Genomic DNA, 27,000 nt, shown 5'->3' on the forward strand with positions numbered 1-27,000 from the left:
GTATTGAAGTGATAACCGATCAATAATCTGAATCCTAAGCTCTTATCAGTTCCTATACCGAGTAGGCTATCTTTCCAAATCTTAATCTGGACTAAAATGAAAATGGCTAGAGCCGGCCCTACTGTCTGAGCTATGGGGCTTATTTGGTCATATGCATAAGATCAGGCACTTTTTGTTTTTAATTACTTTCTTTGTTTGTTTTTTAATTGCTATTTGTTTCATGCATTTCTGTCATTGCGCTAGTAGATGAAATATAAATGTGTAAGTGCTTAAAGTGACACTGTCAGCAAATTAACCGTGTTTTACAAAACTAAAACTCAAGTTTTCAGAAAGAATATCTAAAAATGTTCCTAATTAAATGTAAAACACACGCATTTCTGGAATGATTTTTTAATAGTTTTTCCACCTCTGTCCACTCTGAGTGACATGATAAAAAACAGAAAAAAGAAAAAAATTAAATGGAAAATCACAATCACAAATCGAATTGTTAAAAAGCAAAAATAATGTGCAAATAAAATATGACAATATCAAAGATAAAAACATTGTTACAACATGTAAAGGGCCGTGACATATAGCATTGAAACAAATCATTTAACAGTACTGCCTGAAAATCTTTGTGTCTGACCATTTTTTCATAATGTTTATTAATAATAATAATAATAATAATGACAATAATAATAATGTCTCTTCACACCACTGGGAAATACATTTCATTACAGTAGACGTCTTTCTGGAAGTTTCGTAACAAAGTTAGTTTTTTTTTTAAAGTTCAAAGAACCCACAGCAGTAGGTACAGCCAGAGGCAGACAGAGAAAGGTCCAGGAGACAAACACACAAAGAAAAATTCAATAAATAAAGATGAATATCCATTGACATCTGCACCCCCCCCCCACAAAGTGCAGATGAATGGATTCTCCCCAGAACCAAGAGCGACCCCCGACCCACCAGCCAGCTCCAGCCCCAGGAGGGTGCAGGAAACAGGGGTGTAGAAAGTCCATTTTAATTTCAAATGGTCTAATGTAATTAGAAGACAGTTTCTTTGATTCAGCATGGATGGGTACAAATTGAGTGGACAGGCCAGGATGGTAGGCGGGTACTAGCATTCTGTTCCGATTGGTAAGACATTTATTTTACTCCTTGTTCCTTAGCAGGGTGGCTGCAGGACTTGGTCTGGGTGCAGACAGAGGACCCAGAAACATATTCAGTGACATGAATTATAAGAGAAGGGCACCAGAACAGATGTTGCAGGAAGGAAATGGATTTAGGTTTTGGCCGTGTGTGAAATACCTTAGACCAGGGGTCGGCAAGCTGCGGCTCTGGAGCCACGCGGCTCTTTAGTCCTTGTAGTGCGGCTCTGCGTGGTTTGGGAAAATAAATTAGAAGCTATTAGCTGAAGTGTATTTTATTTATGTTCTTTTTTAACTTGTAGTTCTAAACTGGACGATTATTGTGATATTGAAATATAAAAATAAAAATATATTATATTATTTGTTCATCGCTCAAAATAAGCGTTACACTCGTGGAAGCCGGTGTACCCGCCGAAACGCCGTGCATTTATCGAGACTTTCAGCCCCAGGTAGGCCAGTTATGGATCTTTGGATCCACATTATGTCAGCAGCTCCACCGTGAACTATGTTAAACCAAACACGCTCGCGCCTCACAGACGACAGCTTACAGTCCTGTAGAGATGGAAGTGACTTCGTACAGCCCCGACCTGCAGACGCTGTGCGCGGAGGTTCAGGAGCAGAAGTCCCGTTGTAAACATGTCACGGCAGACCCCACGATGTTTGCATGAACACGCTTTTCAGCTTCTCTTTATTGACCGCTTTTCACACACGGCTGCTGTACGCACACAGCCGGCTGTAGCTTTGCAGCTCACAGCCCGACACACACCAACACAACAGCACAGACGTTAAGGCGGCGAGGCGTGAGACCACGCCCCGCCACACACATTAACCAGGTAAAATACATATTTAGGCAGAATTTTGCAAATATCTATTTGTCATCTTTCAGCAGCATCGAGCTTTTTTTCCAATTATTTTTTAAAAGTCAGGTCAAGGCTCCAAAAGCCCAAAGGAGATATGAGGGGGGCGGCTCACAGCAGTTTTTGTTTGCTGGATCATTTTAGTTCAGCGTCTTTCCTTTGGTTATATTTCTTTAAGAGTTCAAAATGTGTTAATTACATAAATAACATGTAATTTTCTCTGTAGCACTTCATGGATTTCATAAGCAACACACCTTAGTTGTTCACACAAAGCATAAAGGTAAAAAACAATATATACAGTGTTATCTTCATTTTAGATGTCACAAAGTATTTGTGGCTCCCAGTGTTTTCTTTTGCGTGGAAACTGGCTCCAAATGGCTCTCTGGGTCTTAAAGGCTGCTGACCCCTGCCTTAGACGGACTGAAGTGGGCACATAGAAGTGACCAGGACAGGCCAGGACAGTAGACGGGTGCTGGGATCGACCGGTAAATCAGAAGTTCTGCTTTTATGCTCAACTCTCTCTCTACCAAAACGGTACAGTGCAGTGTCCATATCATTTCAACTACAGCCCCAGTTCATCACTCAGTCTCCCACTCCCTTCTCTTCTCACTCGTTCGTACTCCATTTGGGGCAGCATCTCATGCCCGGCCCAGAATAGGAACTCCACCCATCTTTTCTGATCTTCAGAAGTCCATATATGCAAGATAAATGGTAAATTGACTGGATTTTATAGCACTTTTCAAACTCAAGCACTCACTTTATACATCATTTACTCATTTTCACCCATTCATAAAAGCATTTTTTCTACCTAACGTTCACACACATTCACACTCCAATGATAACATTTGATAATCAGAGTTTAGAACAGCAGTGCATCTTCCTACCTTCAGCTAGTAGCTCAAGAAGAAGAGATCATTTGAAAGATTTAAACATGATTTACTGAGATAGAGAAACTAATGTATTTGGCGATTAAACCAATGACCCATGATGGAAGAACAGGTGACCACCGGTGAAAGACATGAAGAAACTCTGGAAGCTAGTACCAAAGGAGACATGGTCCATCCAGTGGCTTGGCACGAGGCCACTGATGGCAGAGGATATGATTGACTGGAAGCTAGTGCTGACACAGACGACACCTAGCCAGAAGGTGGCTAGGATGGAACCCAACAAGGGTGATATAGACCCTCGGGTGCCTTGGCCAGAGGCCGACAATGGCAACAGAGACCCTAATGTGGCTTAAAGAGGGGCCCTTGGGTGACGTTAATGGAGACCATCACATGGATTGGACAGAGAAGGATGACAGCAAGGATAGAAAGAAAACCCTCGTGGCCTGCCAGGTAGCCAACCACAACAATGAGTTCCCATCAATGGCTTGAAAGATAGCCGGGGATGACCACAGAAACCCACAACCTCAGGCAATATGGCATCCTCGGGCTCAGACAACACAGGACCCTCAGGCTCAGGAATCAGCTGAGGCTCAGGGATGTGAAGATTCACTGCACATATAGGAGACTTTGGAAACACTGGTGGTTGGGGCAGCTCAACAGAGCATGCAGCAAGTCTTACAGGGGACAGGGACTGTGGCTGTTCTGGCTCAGAATTCCCCCAGAAGTCCCAGAGCACAGTCACAATATCTGGGGATAGTCTCTGAGATGGTGTGCTCATGAACACAAAATTCAAACTCTGGAGGGGTCATCTCGGCAGCACAGTAAACAGTTTCTGTGTGAGGTACCAGCTCAGAAATGGAAAACATTGTCTCTTCCTCTGAAACACCAATACAGTCGTATCACTGTTTGTCGGCACAGAAACACCCCAAGTATTTCACTGTTGACTGCTTCAGAGACTGCCGTGGACTTCTTCTTTATTACTGGGTGTCTGAGAAACACCAGACAAACATTATTATCTGTTCCAGAAACAGAAAACTTTCTTTGGTTATTGGCCAGCTCACAAATACAGAACACATTTTCTATACCGACCGACTAAGAAATACAAAACTCAAAGAAACACACTTCAGTCTTTGAATGAGGTGACCACAAAAAACATGTTTTGAACTGGTCGTCTGGTCTTTCTTCCAGCAGGAATAAAAAAAGAAAAACAGGCTTATATTGTATCATCAACAGTCTGACTCAGACACAAAACCCTCAGTTTGTAACTTTGCTGGTTTAGCGGTTATGCTGATGGTGAAGAGAACACAGAACAGTCTTTGCTTAGATTTCTTCTGGCTGGGGTAGCACGAGAGAACACGTCTTTTTCATTCAGCCTAGAGGATTGTTGTGGAGACCCTGTTTTAGCAGATACCAGTGGAGCTGCAAATCTGGGCAGTAGTGAAAGGTACCAGTGGTGGCAGCTTCACTTCCTCCTCAAAGTGGGAACCGGTTATGGTGATGTCAAAAAGCATGTGATCCACTGATGTGGCAGTGATGAAGGGCTCGTCCACTGCAGCGGTGACATAGAAGTACTGTTGGGCTCAGTCTTTTTATAGTTGTGTTCTTCTGTCAGGTTAGCTGTGTGGCTGCAGGAGTAAGACCCAAAAGGCGGGAGTTGGAAATAAGGGATAAGCAGTATCATGCTAAACTCATGGCAGTAGCCACTGACTTAAGTTGGAGCACATGGAATAGAAAAGCAATGAACACACACCGTGAAGAATACTGACACAATACAGACACACCAGATAACGAACAGAGACCTAGACACAAAATACAAGGAAGAACAAACATCAAAATAAAATAGAAAAACAGTGTACAGGAGGACAAAGGGAGAAAGGTAAACAAAGATGGTGACAGGATTCAGAGACCGGACGGACACAAGGATAAGGCTGAGAAAACAGAAAGGGAAAACCAAAGATGATAACTAAATATTACAAAACCAAGACACATGAACTCAACTACAACATAAACAGGGAAGATGACGCTAAAATACAAACCGACGACTGAAAAATACAATACTGAAATGAGAAACAGCAATCAAACAAATACTACGAACAAACCAAAGTAAGAAACAAATGATCCACAAAACAACAACAAAACATGAACTCACTAAAAACTCTGCGTTCAACACCGAGGGACCATGACAGCTTTGGAAATTTCAGACACTTCAAACAAAATTAGGAGATGATTATCATTATTTGTTTTGGGTTTTAATCATCTATCATCTGTTTGTGCAGGATCTGTGGTGACCCCCTTCGAGCAGGGCGTCTCTCCAAACAACGTGCCGTACTACATCAAGTAAGTGCTCTGGTGCTCAGCTTGTAGCCCTGCTTGTCCTCTTCATCAGCTACACACAATTTTTAACTTTCATTCTGTCGCACTCTGGTTTCCCTGGGCTGGGGCGCAACACAGAATAAATGTGCTTTGGAAACTTCAAACTTCAAAACTACAAACTTCATTAGCGAACAAGATTTGTGACAGTAGGCAGTCTTAAACTAGCAGTGGGGCTATTCTTTCTCAAATCAAATAGGCCTTCCAAGATATGTATGGTATATAATGGTCTGTCAAACCACTTTCAGGCCTTTTTTATTTTATTTTATTTTTCACATTGTAATCTGAGGCAATAATAGTACCTCAAAGACTGTTAAAGACAGACGATTCACTGGTCTTTCTTCCCATCAAAATGAATCAAAATCTGTAATTTGTGAAAAATACATGAAAAATGTTTGTCTATTGGCCACGTCTTAATGCATGCCCAATCATCCAGGCAAGTGAAGACGCTCCGTCCAGATGAACAGAATGAACTTTTGGAGATATCTGTTGGCTAGTTAAATGCCTCTTGCACAGTGTTTCATGGAGAAGCTGTTGTGGTATGGTAGAAATAAAAACAGAATTGGTCACATTCTACAACAAGACCAAAGGAGGTGTAGACACATGGACCACATGGTTAGCACCTACATATGTAAGTCTAAAAACAAAGAGGTGGTCAATGGTGCTGTGGTAGGACATACTTAACATTACTACCCTTCACCTTTTCATAGCTTAGCACCCTGAATTCAAGAGCAGAATCACTAATGCACAACTCACACCACACATGAGAACTCAACTGGAAAGTTGCTCCCAACAAAAAGCCACAGGAAAAGCAGACAGGCCCAACCAAAGAGAAACAAAGATCATGAAGTCAGAAATTGGTGTGGTAAATCCAGTGTATGGATGTCATTAGATGTAGCGATTGTTCTGTTCTGGAAGAGTGTACCCAGTCACTTGTGCATGTAAGGGTTAAAAAGGATTCTGCATGCATTATTTTGCAGTATTATATGTCATTCAGAAATTGCTAAGAATTGTCTTTTCTAATTTAAATTTTATTACTGTATGCTAAAATAACTTGGACCTTTGGACCATAAAAGTAAAGCAAGTTGGAGAAAGACGTACAGGAATATTTTTTAAATTGTCTGATTTTAGATGGAATGACCCAAAGTTGGTCCTTTTCAGATTCAGATCAACTTTATTAATCACAAAAGGAGGCAGTTTGTTCGCAGCTTACCCACACAACCTACTCCCACACAACCTACTCCCACACAACCTACTCCCACAGTCAAACACACAACCAATAATCACAAACACTGTTGCATGTCAGTTTCTTACACTGTAATATTTCTTTTTCAGCAGAGGCAAGCCAAGGACGCGAGATACACTCAAAGTATTGTTTCCCAATTCTTAATAGTTCAAGGTGGATTGTTACATCGTGGCACATGGTTTGGTCCATAACTGTGGGCTTGCCTGGTATTGCTGGTCAAAGATTCATCCACTCAGGATACGTTCAGTCGTTTGCTGCTTTTAATGCGATTCTTCATTTGTCTGCACTTCCATCCATCCACTCAACTGTACGTCCAAATTTGAAACAACGTTCTGACTCTTTAGACGAGAAAAAGCAGAAACACTTGCATAAAAACATATACACATCAACTCACTGACTCCACACTGGGAGTCACCACCGTAGCATTATATTTGTGCAAATTAATTTCATGCTGTGTGGTAAAATGTTTGTGCATGTCGGAGGCATTTCCTCTTTGTTGTGATCAGTGTTGGGGTAATTATTATTATGTAAATATATTACACATATTCATCAGTTTTCTTAGAAGTAATGTATTACTCCCAGGAGAAAGTAATTCATTACACTACTTGCATTACTTTGAAGTTTCTCCATAAAATGATCTGAAATACATTGTCTCATAATTACCAGCAACAGTATAAACCTCTAGGCTACTGTCCATACACAAGCATAAATCCATATTCTAATGAGTGCACACATAATATCTTTCTCTTAGTTTTCAGCACAAAGCAAAGATGAAATCCAGCACAAAGACACTTTAGTGATAGCCACAGTGATTCTACTGCAGGATCAGGTACAAGCTGCAGCCTGACTGCTCATCAGTTTGTTGAAGTGCTGAAGTTCGGGGTCTGGCTGCTGGCCTGAGGTTGGCAGTCACTCAGCTTCATCAACACTCTGGGTTCTTGGCTAGCTTAGTGCTAGCATGCTGTCCAAGCAGCTGCTTGCAAATAGCTGAAGTTGTGTTAGCAGCATTAATTAAGTTGTTTCGGTCCTGGATGCACTTTACACATGTTACTCTCGTCCTTTTGTTTAATAAAATAAAAGTAATATTCATAGACATGCTGCAAACTGCACCATTATCCACCACTAACTGGAATCAGCTGACTGTAGCGCGACTTTAAGTAGAACTGATAGGCAGGATCGACAGGCAAGCAGACTTACAAGGAACCGAACTACTGGGAACCAGTTCTTTACAAAAACCTGTTGTTGTTGTTTCCCATCAATCATCAGTCATTCAAAGAAAGTAATAAAATGAAAAGTCTGTTCCAGGATTCAGGAGATCTTTCTCATTGTGCCTTTGGCAGATCCAAATCTCGTATTTAGTCACTTAGCGTTGGCTGAGGGAATAAGTTTGGGGACAGACGAACTATTAAAAGACCGTTTTTCAAAGTCATCATCACTAGAATGTTGTGCATCTGGAGACAAAACATCAGATGCTTATCTCTCGTCAACTAAGGCAGTAAAAATGGGAGTTCAAATTTCATTTGACTGTAATACAGTCAAATGTGATCCTGTTTACTGTTGCCACTTGTGAAACAATGCGACATAAAAGATCTGGTTGAAGATGGAGGCCAGTGGGTCTGTGCAGACTTTCAGGAATGAGGGGGACACACTGTTAAGTCCCGGAGCCTTCCCGGTGTTCTGTCTCTGGATAAGCAGACTAAACATCCTCACGGATCTTTAGCGCAGGTAGGGGTCAGAGGGGACGGGGGTGCAAGTAGTCTTTTTGTATAGGTGTGAGGTGGGAGTGAGCATCTTTGTGTGTGGATGTGAGGGTGAGCAGGTGGGAGGTGTGAGTGGTTGTCTTTCAAATCTGCAGTAGAAGGTTTTAAGGCCATCAGCCAGCTGGGGATTCACTTCAGGGTGGAGCAATGGACTCCTGCTGGTGCAAGCTGATGCAGGGTCATCGGCTGAGAAGCTGCTTTTTAGCTTTTAGCTTTAGTGCCTAATCCGGTCGCTTGCCATGCTTTTCAGGGTTTTCCATTAGGAGACAGTACCTGTTAGTACCCACTCAGCTCGGGTTCCCAGTGATCTGAAAATGTGATGTCAACAGACTGCATGCCACCGATTGGCTAATCAGTGGCATCACTCGCTGAGCCATGAGAGCGTCTCCTTCATGAAAATCAAACCCGGCATTTTTAAAACCCAGCAACGAGAGAAACAGCTGCAAAAAAAGAACATCATTGTCCTGAGTCTGACAAAAAGACAGACCCATCAGCAGGTGTGTTGTTCTCTCGACGTCCACCTTTGTTGTGGCATTCATGTTGCATAGTAATTCCTTCGTGGGACGCTCAGCCACATTGCTGTGACAACCCCACGCACATCAGGCGTTGTGATGGAAAACAAGTTGAGTCGCGTAGGGACTAACAGAAAAGCGGCTTTAGTTACCCTGATCTCCTTGGTTAGCTTGTTTCTAGCCTGCTTGTAGAGGGCCCGGACCCCTCTGCTGTAGGCCTCCTCTGTGAATAACCAAGTAGAATAACCAGTTAACCTAACCCCACTAACTGCATGACTTTGGACTGGTGGTACTCTGGCTTCCTCCTGCATACCTTCTTCCTTGAGTACCCACACAAACACGAGAAGAGCGTGCAAATTCAAACAGAAAGGACCCAGCCAGTTGATGGAATTGAACTCAGGACCTTCGTGCTTTTTAACATGGCATCATTTATTTACTTTGCCTATATGAAGCATGTATATTATTCCTGATTACGGTAACATCACCTGGTCATCTTCACTGAACGGGAAGTAAACGAAAAACTGAGTTAGTGGTTTAAGAATCCAGAGCAAAGCAGGCACAGTGTCATGATTCTGATTTGGGTTGTTAATTACAGACGTTAATGTTTTCAGTATTACTGCTATAATTTGCAAGCAGGTACACCTGTTCATAAAAATGAACAAAGTAATACTGGATACATCATTGTTATTTTTGCTGTCTATTGTCAAGACCAATATAGTCTATCCATTCACTTAACCACTGAGATCCATCAAGTCCCTTCACCAGCACGGGGGGCTGGAGCCTTTTCCAACTACCATCAGAGTCAGAATAACCCTGAGGAAAGGGGCAAGAGGCGAGGAGCACCTGACGCAGGGCTAACACAGAGACAGACAACCATTATGACCTATGGGCAGTTTATAGTAGCCTAGCCCACTGACTGGATGTCTTTGGGTTTTGGGAGGAAGCCAGAGTACCCAGTGAGAACCCACACAAACACACAAGCTCCACAGAGAAAGGCACTGGCTAGATATTTTAATCCACAGTGCTAATCACCACGCCACCACACTCTCCACTGAGATCCTTATTAAATATGGTTATATTTAAATAACTGTCATCATTAAGTTATCCGTCTTATCTATTATTTTCCAGATTTTTCTCCTTTCAATGAATAATATTTAATAATTAGGATAATATTTAATAAAAGGATTTTTTTCCCAATGAGATCTCTTGTGCAAACATCGCATGAACAACAAAAGAAAGCCATGTAAGTTCAGTATAATCAAATCCCTGACATTGACTTTTCTCATGTTGAGCATTTATATTACTCGTGATTACAGCAACACCACATGGTGGTCTTCATAAAAGCAGAAGTGAGGCAGAAAAACGAAGTTAATGGTTAAGAAATACAGGGCAGACTCAAATGGACTACACATACACTAACAACAGTATAGAGTGCTTGAAAGTAAAAGAAAAAGTAAAGTCAAGGACCAAAAGCAGATGCATGGAGGCAGGCACAGGTGAACTTAAAGGGAGTCATTTATTAATAATCCCATAGTTAAATCCAAAAGGGAAACAAAGTAAAAAGGGAAACACCAGAAGCCAGGAACTACAAACAGTTTACGCTGGGGATACAGGCTAATGATGGACGCGAACAGGTACAAATAAAGTAGCAAAAACAAGGATAAACAACAGATGACCAAACAAAGAACAAGAAGAATGGAATTACAAAGAAGGGTGTCTGGGGCAGAGATGAAACACCTGGGAAACACAGCTGAAACTCATAGACAGGAGGGTTCAGTGAAACTAAACACACAAAAGTTAAACAGGAAATAAAGAAGGAGAACATCAGTGACAGAGACTTGACATAAAAGGGCTGAAGACTAGGAAAAAATGTAATATAGAAAACTAGCAGAACACAACAGGAAGGGACAAACACATGGATATAAACACGAAGAAAATCAAGAATCATACATTTACATAAAGAAAACTAGAAAGTTAAAAACAACAACATTTAAAATCACGGGTAACAGACCCTTGACCTTAACAAAGACAAAGAACAACAGAGACAACACGAACACAATGCTCAAAGGGAAAAGCAACTAATAAAACAAAACAATCCTTAAATCTTACTATCATTACTTTTGGCAAAAGGCCCTTATTTGCATTTCTCCTCCGTCAGTGTGGTCTGCTTTTAGTCATGTCAATAATTTCTTCACAGTCAAGAACTGATGTAAGATCTCTCTCAAGTGACAACATCAAAGCGAGTCCATGAGGTGGAGCTGGCACGGAGCTCCTGCTGGCACTCCTTATTCTCCCAACACTCGAGACTCGACACTCAAACGTTCAGACGCTCTCAGGTTAAATCGACGAGTCGCCATGTCAGTCAAATTTCTATTAATAGTAAGCGCCAGTAGAGTGGTTTCTGATTTTATCAGGCCATATGAGGAATTATGAAACCTGGCACTAAGTTCATTAAGCTGGAAGTCTATGATTTTACTTAATATAAGAAAATTGATGTGTCAGCTGACATTCTAGGAGAGTGACGATTGTAAACCCCTGTTGACTGAAAAGAACACCAAGGCTTATTGACATTTGGCAAAAAACATCTTGATGATGCCGAAGACCTTTGGGAAAATATTCCGTGGACTGATGAGAAAAAAGTTGAACTGGAAGATTTGTGTCCTTACACCTGACAGACGAACTAACACAGCAGCATATGAAAAGACCATAACAACAGTCAAACATGGTGGCCATAATTATTGGAACTATTATACAGTGGAACCCCGACTTACGAATTCAAGTTACGAAGGCGCTGAACGGCAATATTTCTGCCCGTGTTACGGCAAAATGCCCGAGTAACGAAATCCGCTGGCTCTGATTGGCTGAGCCTACAATGCCCACAATGCCTTCCGAATCATGTGACAACCCCTTGGCTTTCGTACTTGCGCTTCGCTGTTCCACTTGAACCACGTATTGTTGTTGCAGTTAACAGTTAGCCTATAGCCTATCAGTCACTCAAAACGCGCGATGGGTGCTTCGACTTGTGAAAATTTTCGACTTACGAAAGACCCTCGGGAACGAATTAATTTCGTAAGTCGGGGTTCCGCTGTATCTGCTCTCTACCAGAAAATCCTAAAGAAGAATGCAATGCCATTCGTTTGTGTCCTGAAGCTTGGATTATGCAGCAACATAAGGATTTGAAACACACCACCGGTCAATGGCTCAAGAAACAAAAAAATTAAGCTTTTGAAGTGACCCAGTCAAAACATGGGCTTACATCTGATTGAGATTCCTTAAACATAACCTTAAACAGTTTGTTCATGCTTGAAAACCCTCCATGTTTTCTGAATAAAAACAATTCTGAAGAGTGGGTCAGAATTCCTCCAAAGCAAAGGGAAAAACTTTTTGTAAAAACTACAGGTGTAGCATTAAGAACGCATCAGGTAATGACTTCTACCAATTGTATCATCGTGTTTTTCTTCAATGTTTTTTCTTATTTCTCCAAATTCAAGACACCATATGTCAGAAATTCAACTCAAGGTTAGATTGCCAACACAAAGTTCTAGTTCAAAGTCTTGATGGAGAACAATAAGCACAAATACCCTGAGGTGTAGTGAACACCATCATGTTCTCTGTCAAACTGACCTAACATTCATAATAACAGCATTATCGCTGTTGAAGATTCAGTTCATTTTCTTTTTATATATTTAGCTCTACGTCATAACAACTGTCATCTCACAATGTCTCATTTCTGTCTGCCGCTTATTTACTCTCCGGCTCGTTGAAACGTCGCGGCAAAATGTCGAGGAAAAGCACCGAGTTTTTTAAATGGACTAACAATGAGGTGGAGCTGTTGCTGCGAGTAACACAGAAGTACAAAGTTGCAAGAGCGAGTGAGAGTTAAAGAATGTGAAGAACAGCTCTCTGCAGCGTGTACAGACTGATGTTAATCTTTTTAGGGCTGTCAAAATTGAGAGCAATCAAAACAACTGCTGTATAATGCCCTCCGCTACCTTTGTTTAAATGGTCACATGACTGCATCACATGACTAAAATGCGTCATTGTTTTAGAAAGTCTGCGTTTTCAAGTGTCCACACTGCGACGGGACAACTCCGTTTTGAAATGTGTGTGTTTTCGAGAGCGTTTTCAAACCGCTGCATTTTTCCTTTGGGAAAAACGCCGCCTCAGTGTGGACGGGACGCCAAAACGGAGAGAAGACGATGCAAAACACATTAGTGTGGACGTAGCTTAATTCAGTGATGCTCTAGGAGTAAGCACTTGACAGTAGATAGGAATAACTGCCTTTCACAGAAGGAGGCAAGAAGCTGAAGGCTTAGCTTCCACTGTATTTTTGGAAACTTTGGGAAGTATGCCTGCACTCTGAGAGTGAATTCCTCTGTTGAACAACCAACAGAACAGAGTCGAGATTCTAGTTGTGGTGAAAATGAAGACGGAGGCCTCTGAGTGCCCGGGGAGAAATGGAAATGGGGGTAAGGGTTGTATGAATGACTGTCTAACAGGTAGGATGACAGGAGAGCACTGAGATTTAAAGCACGCAGAACAGAGGCTGACTGGTTTGCAGAACATGGATAAGAAAGTGTTTGGACCAGAGTATTGATGTCAATATTAAGGCACGTACACACGTACACGGGTATTGTTGAAAACGGAGATTTTCCGTTTTTGTTTTAAAAAGTAGTCCCGTCCACACGTAAACACAAAAATGAAGGAAAACGCTGCTAGGAACATGTCAAAGCAGCAGGTGGCGATATATTCCTAAGCATGTAGAAATGTTGGCCAATCAGAAGTCTAGAAGCCTCGGTGAGCGATAGTAAACAAAGATGGCGCATAGAAGCAGAACCGAGTGGTATGTGTGAGCATTTAAACACTGCAGAGAGTACAAGTAACAGTAACAGTATTTTGTCTAAGTCCCCCATTGTAGAAATTCATTTCACCGAAACGTGGCGCACAGTGTGACGTCAAAAGAGGCGCACACCTTTGACGCTGCGTTTTCTCCGTTTTCCTCGTCCACAAGTAAATGCAAAAATGGAGTTTTCAAAAATATCCACCCTGGCCGGCGTTTTTAAAAATCTCCGTTTTCAGTGACCGAAAACGCCGTTCACGTGTGGACGAAAGGTGCAAACGCATAGAAAAATCTGCGTTTTCAAAAATACCCGGGTACGTGTGGACGCAGCCTACGTTTGACAGATAAAAGAACAAACAAGTGATGTAAAGAATAGACAGGTGGTTGACAGATCTTCCTTACTGAACTTAAGCATAAGATTAATTATTAAGAACAAACAGGAATCTTCAGCCAAAGAGAATTAGTAAAGTCAGCTCAGCGGCTCATTGTCGCTGGCCTTCATCTCTTAGGTGATGGATAGGATTGAGGTTGGTGTTTGTGCTGGCCACTCAGACAGGGGTAAAAAGGACCATCCTGGGGGCTCAGTCCTTGAACACTAATCCCAAAAAACGACCCTGACACGCATTTGCAGATATACACACATACACACCACCACTACAATCCTGCACCCCTCCTTCTCTATTTCTGGCTCTCATCATTGAGGTGAAAAACTTCTAATGGAGTCTAGGCTCCTTTGCTTTGAGAAACAGTGGGATGGGGGAAGGGTGGAAGAGGCGGGGAGCCTGAGCTCCACCTATTCAAGCAGCCCAGGCTAAGTTTTCTGGAAGCACACAGGACTAGATGGAAATTAGTTTAATTTCAAAATAAAGGTGTCAGGATTTCCAGTTCAATCCTGTTATATTTGTCATAATTGTGTAACTTCTGTGTATATTCCCATTATTTAGCAATGAATAGCCAGGGTGTGTAAACTTGCTGAGGGCTTTGGGGGAACCCATATGGAAAAGAAATAGTAAAAACTTATATGATTTACTCATGAAAGTGGCCACTTTCTCATTACTTTCATACATTGTTTTAGGAAGTATCCAAAACATACAAGTTTCATTATATAATTTTTCAAAGGATCTTATATCTGTTTTCACTCTTATATGCTTTTCATACAAGTTTCACACAAGACAGATACAAACTTTATAAGATTTATATATATCTTTTCCATATGGGAAAGCTGTTCACTCTCATATAAGATTACACCAGTAAATGTCATCTTTTTATGTAATAAGATGATAGTTCCACACCCATGTTGTCTGTTACATCAACCTTGCACTGGCTAAGACTTCCAATGAGTTCAAATGTGATGAAAAGCTGTTTTTGTTAAAAAAAACAACAACCCCAGGATGCATCTTGGTTTTGTTTTATTTCAAGTTGTGGTATTTGGTTAGACGTTCACACAGAAAATCCCCACTGAATGACACCTTAGTCTTACTTTTACTGGTGTTGGTCCATCAGCCAGTCACAGAAAAGTGCCCACTGCAGGTGTTTCTGTGTTTGTTATACTATATTTTGGTATCTTTGGTATTTTTTCATGGTTCTCCCACTCGGGGCGAACACTGCTGTTTCTCCCTTACCTATTTAGGCCCACTTGTCAACAAATTAGCATTCAACCAATATAAATGTCATCCACATTGAGAACCATGCAGGTGCATCTGCAGTGGGTGAAAACCTGTCTGTACACAGTCTGTGTCAAAATTCACACGCAGATGGACACAATTACAGAACTAAAAATGATCCACTAGAAGGGTCCAGTTGCAGACGTCACCATGCACACTGCCATCACAGCCACAGCTGTGAACATGACTAACTTTTTATTACTTCTGTCGTTTGGGTTTAGATTAGATTGTATGCATATGTTCCATAAATAGCCAGAATCTATAGTGGGAATATTCTTTACTTCACCAACGTCTGGGCAAGATCACCTAAAAATATATTTTCCAAACTGACAAATCTCAGAACCGTGGGTAGTAACAGACCTTGTCATACAGCGTCACTTTAAAGTCAACATTCATTTTATTTTTGTAGCACATACAGAGCGAGGAGGGTGTGTACATATCTGCACATACATTAACTCTGAGCAGCACTTTACAAACACGGCTCTCCCAAAGCACACACGTTTTTTATACTATTTGTTCAGCATAAATAGACAGAGGGCATAGACAGGAAAGCTGGGAGAGAGAGAGGTTAGGACATGCAGCAAAGGGCCTGCTGCTCTCCGGCCGGCCCTCGAACCTGGGCCTGCTGCTCTCCGGCCATATGGCACATGGCTCACCCACTGAGCTACAACAGTGTCCCAGCAAACACTGATTCTAACAGAAAATAAAACAGGTTATTTGTAATGAACTGTTTCTGGAGATGTACTGCAGAGCTTGTTTGGCAGTGAGTGAATGACACTGATACAGACCAAATCCTCAAAACAAGGTAGGATTTTGAGCACTTGAATAAAATTATACCAGCTGACTGTTAAAAACCTTGAAAACTGTCCACTACAATAAGTCTGTGCTTTATGTGTTTTCTTGGGTTTCTGTTGGTTCTTCCTCTTTTTGGTATCATTCCCTTATTTAAGCCAACTTTTAGCCTGCTCAGTATTCTACCTGTGCAGATCATTGTTGCCATCAAGCCGTCCACTGTAAGTTTTTGGGAGTATTTCATGCTTGTGCATCTTCGTAAGCCTCAGCTTTGGTACAATTTCTAAGGTCCCTCTCTCTGTGTTGTCAATAGTATTAACGGATCCCAACTCAGAACCATAACTCCCATATAACTTGTTTCTGCAGTCAGGACCGCTACTTACACTTATTGTGGTGATACTTTTGCATGTCCTGTGTTTGTATATTCTGGGCAGCTTACTTTAAGGATATATGACAGAAAATGCTGTACAATCATTTCATTTTTTCCAGGGCGTTCCACTTTCTGTTAGCTTATGAATCATGCAAAGACGCCCTGCTTTAAAGCCTCAAACTGAGCCTTTTCACCATCTTCCTCTTGGTATTTTCAAATTGTATCCAAAAGAAAAACCAAATGCTCATGAACTTAATGTTGTATCCAATGTAAACTAGATATAAAGTCTGATAATACCATCAGTAAAGTGGCTAAGGTCACAGAGCAAAGGAGCTGAGGGCCATTGTCCCATAGATTTCAAAACAGCAGGATGTTGTTTTGTCAGCAAAAGGCTCACCCCCTGCTCGCCTTTAGAAAGAATGCACATTTAAGTTCTCCACTGGCTTTGGTTTTCAGACCTGGATGCTTTGTCTATCTTTGAAGCTGTTTATGATAGTAAGCAAGCAAAACGAGCACACGCCAGGGATATGAAGCCTTCTACAGGGAGCTAGTTAACTTCCTGGATAGATAGTTATATAATTAGTAAGGGGATCCACAAAGATTCGGGTCAAATCAAGTGAAAATGTGAATAAAGGCTATTTTAAAAAGAATCTGAAGCAGTACTCGTGTGATTTTTATAGGACTCAGCTTTAGATGGATGGAATGTGTAACTAAATTCTGCAACTAAGTAGGAGGATCACCCATGATTTTCTCGCGTGTTTTGGCATGTCGGGATCTTTCTGGCTTCAAGCGTTTATTTTGAAATAGTAGGCGGAAGTCGTGCATGTTGTATGTTGGGACATTGATCCTTGTGTCTCGCTGGGTCAGTCAGCCTCTGCAGCCTACAACTAGCACTTACAAAGAGAAAACACAGGCTCCGCACAGTAATCTCGGACGTCTCCCTCCGGTTGCATAGGACGCTTGGTCGGACCGCGGAAGGGGCCGGCACATCCCCTCTATTCTGCCCGGGAATCGGATCGTTCTGTCACGGTCGGAAGAGGCTCTGAAAGGCCGGCGATGCGAGAACAGCTTCGGAAGTGAGTGCTGAAGGCTGGGGTCTGTCTCTGCTGGTGATAAGTAGTCTGATTATGATGGGAATCGTGCTGGTCGTAATGCAGTAAACCTGTTCAACGCTGGCTGTGTGGCCGAGGGAGAGACATCCCCCACACTGCACACTATTTCATCCTTACTGCCGAAAATGCGCAAACATAGACTCCGCAATTTTTAAATGGCAGAGAGGTTGCATGCAGGATTTGTTTTAAATAGGTCTGCTGCCTCACTGTGTGCTCTTCTCTCCCGGCGTATAAAACGCACCTCAAACGACTGCCCGCTATAATGATCGGATTATTTGGACGTGCAGAAAACGCCGTGCATGCTCTTGTGATGACAGAGCATACGCAATATAAAGCGATCGATATTTTTCAACAAAAGACGGGAAATCGGCTCTGTTATGTTGTCTTAAAGAGCGAACCGACCGTTGTTCTTCGGGTCTGGTTTTGGTCTTTCGGGATGGTTGCAGAGGAGCCAGCCCAGGTGTGCAGGCGGCCGCTTCTTGCTGGCTGAATCGTGCATTTCCTAAATCTAAATCCTTCCTTTGCAGGCTGCTCTTCCTCTGGGCACTTGCTGCCATATTGGAATAAAAGGGAACACACGGAGCTTCAGAGCCCCAGGCTGGGATCGGCGTGGGCTGTTTTTATTTATCCGTATGTGTTTGAACTTCACAAGACTGTGTTTTCTTTTTAATTTCTGTGTGTGTGTAAGCCTTGAAAAGCAGCAGGCTAATGCATCGCTGTGCATTCCTTCACACGCACAGACGTAGTCACCGCCTTTGCCAGCGAGGCTGCTCCTGTTTGGATCCGTGCGGGATTTTTTTCTTTCGCACACTGACTGCTGCAGTTTTACCGCGATTTCGATGCACTGCACTGTTGTCTATGCAGCCAACCAAGAGCTTCCAATTAGTTTAGTGATCTCTATGCAACTTCATTTAGATGAGAGCAGAGGATGCTGATGCAGACTTTTGGCCACAGTGTGAATGCAGGTGTGTGCCTATTGTGTGTTTGTGTTCATCGACTTAGTCCCGTTTATGGATGAGAAGCCACACATGGTGAATTGGCTTTGGGGCGTACTGTGTGAGGACTTTGTATTAAGCCTAGATAACCTCTTCTTTCTAGGAGAAAATGACTCTTGTGTCGCAGCTTGTGCTGCAACAGAGTGTTGGAAACAAAGTCAGATCTGCCTGATATGAACAAAGCACAGATTCTTTAGGTCACTGTATTGTGGCATGTACCAAACAACAGGTAAGGATGACTCCATTTCTAAATGATCAGATTGTAAAGTATCAGACAACATGCATTGATCAGTCTGTCTGTGATAGGTTAATACGAGCTCCAATAATTAAAGGGACTTTTCCTCAAAGCCTTTTCACTTTGAGCATTTTTTACTACATTCAATCTTTCACATTAACATTACTATAGTGCTTTATTTTATGTTCTTAAGCACTCTAATTATCACTCACTCCAGTGGAACCATTAAGGGCATGCAGATGGGAAACATAACAGTAATAGAACTAATGTTTATGTTACTTTCTGAGGAAAGAGAAAGGCAAAGGACAAAAGCAAGCCAGTGTTTTTACCCGCCTATAGAATAACTGTTTTTCAATGTGTAGCGGAAGGTTCAAAAGTCCAGTATTGTGAGAATGCTTGAGCAGTTTAGTCATGAGTTGAAACGTCAACACGTCAAAGTCAAACTTAAACTATGAGTTAATAAACAGCACAGGATTCCTCGTGGCATCAGGTAAGTGCAGTTCAGAGCACCAGTTTTAGTGCACTGGCACTGGCACACTGGCAGTGTAAATGTGCACCAGTGTGGGCTGTGATGTTGTCTTAAAAGACAGAAGGGGCAAAAAAGAAACTTTGTTTGTTATTGTCTGCTCGCCATCATCATTTATCTGACTTGGAGTTTATGTAACGCCAGCCGTATCATTTTTATAGATTGCAAAATTTTGAATCCATCCGTCCTCCCCTGGATCCTTATCCCAGCTGTCTTAAGGCGAGAGGCAGGTTACACCCTGGATAGGTGGCCAATCTAGAGAGACAGACAACCACTCACGGCTGGGCCATTTAGAATAGAATAGCCTTTATTGTCATTGTACAGAGTACAACGAAATTGGAGTGCCACTCCCTTGGTGCAAGATAAATAATAAATATAAATGTAAAATATAAAAAGTACAATAAAATAATCACAAGTACTCAAACAATAGTAAGTACGATATATACAGGATAGATTAACCTAACCCCACTAACTGCATGTCTTTGGACTGTGGGAGGAAGAACCCGATGGCAAACTTGAACTTCGGACCTTCTTGCTGTGAGGCAACAGTGCTATCCACCGTGCCACCATGCTGCCTGAAATGTGATTTGAGATTTTTAAAAATTATTATTATTATTTTTTTAATGAAACCAAGTTAGCATTTTTGAAAAACACCAAAAGTTTCTGTAAGTGCAGGGATAACCTGAATCCCTGCACTTTGTGGTTCTCTTTTGCAAACAGCTCTCCCTTATTTTCAGTAGTTTTAAATATGGATTTCACACATTTGGACGTATTTTAAAGGTAGCAACAAATATACATATATAAAAAACTTTTTTTGCTTTCACTTTCAGCAATAGGCAGAGGAAGATGTTGCCATAAACGAGTGTGAAGTGACTCTCATGCCTCTTTGCAGAAACATGGAAAATGCTTGTCATTGCTGCAATAAGTTATTCAACTGCCTGCTTACTGCAATTCATAGCATTATTTCTTTGCACATGTATGTGTACGTGGTGTATGACCTCACATCTTGTGTCATTGTGGACGAATTACTGGATTTCATTCCAACATTAAGAGATGCAGAGTGAGGTAATGCTTGACATTTCCTGGAAATCCCCAGTTTTGGGAAACAGTTGGATCAAATGCGTCCATTCTCTTCATCTGTCAACAGTGATGTAAAGAGTTGGTGTCAGACATTCATTGAAATATATTCTTAACAACCACATTAGAAAAAAAATGACTGATGTCTAGATGATTGGTTCAACACTGAAGCCAGCCAGCTTGCACATGCTGAAGATGGGGTGCATGCAAAATGGTGAAGCACAGTCTTTACATGTTCTTCAATTACAATACCATTACCAAAAAGATTGTTACACTGCATAAATGCAAAGAAAAAACCCTAAAACATAAATAAAAATGATTTGCAAATCTCAGAAACCAACATTTTATTCATAATATAACGTAGAAAACATGTAAGAGATGTATCTAAACGGTCTTGCATAACTCTTTTGTTCACCACAAGCTAAAGTTCTGCCATTAAGCCATGTTATTACAACAGCTCTGCTTTCTGTTAGAATTGTAAGATTGTTATAAAACACCAAACTCTGCATTTCCCACCAAAAATGATGCTGTAGCATAGAAGCAAAAGTAATTTGCCCCAAAAAATAATTTTAGACAACACTCTTGTGTTTTTTTTTAAATACTTTATTTTGCAGTCACATTAATACAAGTAGTGTCAAAATGAACCTTAGAATAAATCAGTTTCAGATTTGACCAGCCCTTCCTACAGCTTAAGGTATCACATGCTCAAAGGTAAACATTTATGTAGACTGTGATCGCAGATTCCTGTTTTTTAGTTATCTAAAATACCTTAATTAGGAATTACACTTTAGGTATATAGTTAAATAAGAAGCCCAAGTACATAAAAATACAAGACTTATGTTACCTAAATGAACAAATAGATAGTAGCTTGTCATTACGTTCTTAAATATCGCAGCATGTACTACAAAAATACGACTGAACTCCAAGTTTGTATAAATATGATTGTTAGTTTAAATCATTAGCATTAGCTGCTCAGTGTACAGTCATTTGTTTTTGACAGTTAACGATACATTATCAGTACTTTGTCCTGTGGCAATGATATATTTTTCTTGAGGGACAGAGTAGCTTTGAAAGAGCACAAAGAGCCAAAAGTGGATAAGTTTGGTTCCTTTAAGCCACTGTTGATTGTTTTGTTCTTAATTCCATTAATTCTATTCATCACAGTAGTAAGATTTTGGATGTTGTAGACGTATTGAAACGTGTCAGGAGGAAACAGGTGCAGAATGTTACCTTCTTCTTTAATACCCATCGCTGCTTTCCTATAGTGAACTACAGCTGCTCTGCACAGATGGGCTTAAAAACACAATCTGGTCTTTAAGTGATGACGTATGAAGCCTTCTTCCAGGTCCAAACTACTCTGTGTTTATTAAGCCTGTTGTGTTTTTAACATGTTTTAATGCTTTGTGTCTCGTTCTATTTAGTCTGAGCAAGCCCCTAAAAACAGTCAGGGACCACTGTCGGCCTCTCTCGGTTTTTATTACCACTGTTCATTTTAACGCTCAGTTTTTAAAACCTTGCAGTGTAACTACAGCCCATGCAGCAGTATATTAACCTCGTATTGTGGATGGATTATCTCAGTTGTTCTCCTGACTGAAGTTTGGTCCGTTCACAGCATCCTGCCATGCGATCGCATTTGTCTCTAACCATCGGGAACCCTCACGTTAACTTTTACCAAGTGGAAAAAAGTTAGCGTTCATCCTCCAGCTTCACTCTGCTAATGTGGTTATATTATGCTAACTGTAGCTAGCCACCATGTAGCACATCATTATCTACCAGCTAGCCCAACTTCAGTAACCCTGCAAACGTCACTGCTGTTTAGCTTTCTGTCTTCATTTATGTTGGAAGTGATAGCAGAGCTGTACGTTCCTGCTAACTTCTAACTCCGTTAAATGTCATAAATTCTGTTTTCATGGATGCCTGGATGTTAAACTTAATCGTTACACCTGGTAAAGCAGCAACGCTGATCATTTTATTACAGATGAAAGAATTTAGACAGTTTTAACTCTCAGTGATGCTGCAGTGTTCGTTTGGCTTTGGGAAATGAACTTGAGTTTGGACCTGGAAACGGATAATGACGTCAGACTTAAAGACCAGATAGGTTCAAAGACACAGGAGCAGGAAGGGCTTGATAGCTTCTTGCTAATAACGGCAACTTTGCTTTCAGTGCATGTATACCCTTCAATTGCACCACTGAGTTTCCCCCTTTGACACCGTTTTCCTGCCTAATGAGTTCGCAACCTGAAAGTGACCACTGAACCACCTTATAGTGCTGCTTGTTCAGACCATGAATTGAAGTAACTTCAATGTTATATTAGCAGGATATCAGCAGTTGATTGGTGGTTCTAAATTTAGCATAGGTGAGCGTGGATGTCTATATGTGTCCGTGATAGTTTAGTGTTTATGTGCCCGGCGTCTACTCAGATTCTCGTTCAAGAACATCTGTGATAACCTGAATTGGAGACGTAGTTTAGTTGGATGGAGTATCTGTTGTCTGGTGAACAGCAAAGTACTGTCCATAATAAAACTGCTGTAATATATTTTCATGTGAGACTTGGTTGTGGGCAGCTGGAATTACTCGTTTAATTGGAAACAACTTTTTATTTTTACTTTCCACTACTTGTTTGCTGGTGAGCAGCAGGTATAAACTGCTGCAAGTTACCAGCCTTCGGTCTTAAATTTATATATATATCGTAATATAATATATGATAGTAATAATTTACAGTGTAAGGATGCTGCACATTTGTGGATGAAATACTCCAGACTCTGTCATGCTTATTACAGACATGTGTATGAATGTGTCTGAAGTGACTGAGGTCCTGTTTATTCAGTGTTTGAGGTTTGAGGACGTTTGAGTAGCTCTAGTACCCTTCCACTCATTATTTGGAGTGGGTGTGTGGAGGATCCTGTCTGTGCTAGAGAGACAAACAAAGGCAATCCAGCAAAAAAACATAATTATGGATTATTATTTGTAAATGTTTCTCAGGTAGAGGTTAACTGCAGGTGCACTTTGTGAATTTTCAGGTTGTGTGCTGATTTAACAGACTCTCGGATTATGTCTGTGCACTGTATTTAAAACAGCTACATTTTATAGCTGATTATTTTTGCTCTCTGTGCAGTTTGGGGAAAATTTTGCTTTTTAAAAATTATTCTGTAAAATTTGGGGCAATTAATTTTTTTATTTCACTGTACTATTAATTTTCCTCCCTCTGTGTCTCAACCCCAAGCAAACCTGTTGTTGGGTTGTGACCACGAGCCTTTAACTGATTACAGTTCCTAGTTTCCACACAGCCATAAAAAGATTCCTACTGTTCCTACACTGTGGTGGAAACTTTAGTTATCTGTATCTACATACATGTGTACTTCAGTAATTACTGATTGGATACATTAGTGAATGGTACATACCAATGTTCATTTATTGTTTATTGTTTATTATTGCAGAGAAGAACAGCAGAAGCTCCTCTGAAAGGGTGTAGTTTTTCAGGCTCCCCAGAAAGTTTAGTCACTGCTGTGCCCTCTTGGTCTGTGCAGTGTTAGTTTAACAGAATACATCATCGTCCATGAAGTCAGAGACCCTCTGTACATAATGCCCGTTGACGTATATGGGCTGAGGCTCAGATGTGCTTCACCTGAAGTCCACTGTTATTTCCTTCGATTTTGCGGTGTTGAGGACCAGCTTGTTATTGCTGGATCATGACGCCAGGTCTTCCACCTCATTCTTGTAGGTAGACTCATCTCTCCAGTGATGAGCCCGACCACTGCTGTGTCATCTACAAACTTCACAAAGGAATTGCTGAGGTGGGGGTGCAGTCATGGGTGTAGAGAGTGCACAGTAGGGGGCTCAGCACACATCCCTGTGGGAGCCGAGGTTGAGATGGAGTGTTGGGAGAGGTGGGGCCTTACTTTGAATCTCTGTGGGTGGTCTCTGAGGAAGTCCTTAAATCCAGATGGCTAAGATTGATTAGTTTTGTTAGCAGTCTGTTAGAGATGACTGTGTACTGAATGTCGAGCTAAAGCCAATGAAAATAAGTCTGGCACGGCCGTCCTTGTGTTCCAGACAGACCACAGTTGTGTCCAGAAATTGTGGGAGTCACCTGTGGGTGGAAGACCTTGAATGATGCGACTTCTGAACAGTTTCTAAACACTTCATAATGACTGGAGTGAGAGCCACTGGATGGATATCATTCAGGCATGTTTGAGGACTTCAAGCAGAATGGGACGATGCTAAGAACAGGATGCATACTTTTGTAAAGGCGCCTGTGAGTTGGTCTACACAGAACTTCAGCACCTCACTACTGACACATTCAGGTCCTGCTGCTTTTCTGGGGTTCACTGCTGCTAATATCAGGTCATGCTCCTCCACTGTAAAGATGTAGCAGGTGTTGGCCGGAGGTGTGGGGTTTTTTGTTGTTGTTGTTTTTGTTTGCAGTTCAGCTTCTTTGCCAACACAGCATCACCATCAGGTCTGGGTTTGTAGTGATATTTTGGCTGCACCATCCTCAAGTTATTGCTGCAGAGGTTGTCCTCAATTGTATTTGTATAATCCAGCTTGCCCTGTCTCATTCCCATTTCCGGGTTTGCCTGGACTGTACTGCACACCTCACCTGGCCTGAAAGCAGTGTTTTTGTTTCTCAGCAAGGTCCTGACCGTTTTTGTCATTCAATATATTTGGTGGGCATACACAGTTACAGTGTTTGGACTGACACATACACGCACGCCTTCATACACCAAATGACTTTTTTTGCACAGTACTCAGTCTTTTGCACATTTCTGTTGCGTCTGCACGGTCTTGTGTCTGTATCATGCTGTTGCACTGTCTTTGTTTTGGGGTTTTTTGTGCAATTTGTGTTGATTGTCTGTTATATGTCATATGTAGCACCATGGTCTTGGAGGACCGTTGTCTCGTTTCACTGTGTGCTGTGCCGCTGCACATGGTTGGAATGACAATAAAGCCGCCTGACTTGACTTGACATGCTTGATGTAGAAGAGTACGGATGCAGTGTCCTCATCCAGGTCCTCAGATTCAACGATACTCCAGTCTGTATTCTCAAAACAGTTTTGCAGCTGAGAGGAGGAACCATCAGGCAATGTTTTAACAGTTTTTGAAGTAGAGAGCAGCGGTTTTCTTTACCTTGGTCCAACTGGCCCAGGTGAGCTGTTTGTATGGCCCTGTATATGCTTAATCTTTGGAATAGACTTTATCCAGTGTGTTTTTCCCGTGTGTATCAGGTAAAATGCTGATGGAATTTGGGGCGCACTAAAAGACTGATGTTCCCAGCTATTATGTGTGCTGCTTCTGGGTATATTCAGCTACTAATGGCAACATGTAGGAGGCTAAGGACCAAGTTAGCTTTAGTATTTGTCAAATACTCAGCTATCCTGATCACTGCTGTGATCCCACAGTGGAGGACAAGGGGTCTGCACTTAACTGTCAAATATTCTAAGTGTGGAGGGCAGCGACTGTCTGCAGTCTAAGTATTATTGGCAGATTTTTCACGTCATTGTTTTCGTGAGTTCTGGTTTCAGTTTAAGCGGTGTAGGATATGACTCGTTAGCTTCACAACTGCATCAGGTAATGCAGGATAAAGATTATCAAAGCGCAACAGTCCTCAATGAGTCTATTGTCGTCCAACTGTAGCCTCAGCTCAGTTGTTTTGTTCACAACAAACCTGGCATTTGTGAGGAAAAGGCTAATGACGGAGTTTTGTGCGGTCTTTTCCTTAGCCTTTCCTACACACTGCAGCTTTGTTTCTGCTCCCTGTCCTGCCGCGAGCACCTCCTAGTGTTCTGAGGCATTGTGAACTATGAACCCAGTGTTCTGGCTGGTATGTTGTAGGAGTGAAGAAATGCCATTGTGAAAGTTTGTTTGCTCTGTGAACGTAATAACAGGTGGTTTTGTCAGATGCACGTGAGGTTTGCTGGACAGACTGTTAATGAAATTCTAGAAAAGATGTACAGACATAGCACCACATCTCAGATCACGTTGAATGTTGTCCCTCAGATTGTGACAGGAAGATGTGTTGACAGTTTGGCTATAGAAGTCAAGCTGTGCAAACCTGTGAGGAAAATGGCAATGATGGCGTGATGCACGCTCTCAGGTACTGCAGGCTTCTCTACTTAAGTCTGCTGTTTGGACTTCAGTAGAAGAATATCATGTCATCAAATAAGACCTCCAACCCTCGATAGCTGTGATTTAGTTACAGGTAGGTTTATGACAGATCCCCAAGAACTCACACACGTTCTTGCACTTGTTGCCACATAGTGCTACGTAACCTAGCTGCCTGTCATGTTAGCATGTGAAATATAAATTGTCCCGAGATATTATATCAAATGTTATTTCTTGTGTGACAGCCACAAGTCGCTTATTTGTACATATCATATTGATTCTGCTAAGAACACGTGGAGCTGAATCACAGTTGGTCTTTTAACTGGTAAATGGATCGGTTCCCAGTCCTGGCCCATCATGATCGGTCTGAAGAGCCCAGATGGTCCAGTCAAACACATTTGTGCAATTTCTCAAAGCAATGGTAAAGTGCAAAAGAAAAGAAATGTATAAATGAAACAAATTAAGTTATATAATAATAGTTTATACATACAAATACAACATGAATGTACATTTTTCAGTTTATTTGA

General features: G+C 41.5%; 1 protein-coding gene across 1 annotated transcript in view; it reads left to right on the plus strand.

The window, feature by feature from the left end:
• Positions 1–27,000, plus strand: part of dmd (dystrophin) — a gene marked incomplete at its 3' end in the record, with an annotated part of 309,815 nt that overhangs the window by 254,122 nt on the left and 28,693 nt on the right. The window contains 1 exon segment of the mRNA XM_042226291.1: positions 5,148–5,208. Within this exon segment, the coding sequence (XP_042082225.1) occupies positions 5,148–5,208 (61 nt within the window).

The sequence above is a fragment of the Haplochromis burtoni genome, unplaced genomic scaffold, assembly GCF_018398535.1.
Source record: "Haplochromis burtoni strain Fernald_Lab_line unplaced genomic scaffold, NCSU_Asbu1 Contig_205, whole genome shotgun sequence".
Classification (NCBI taxonomy): Eukaryota; Metazoa; Chordata; class Actinopteri; order Cichliformes; family Cichlidae; genus Haplochromis; species Haplochromis burtoni.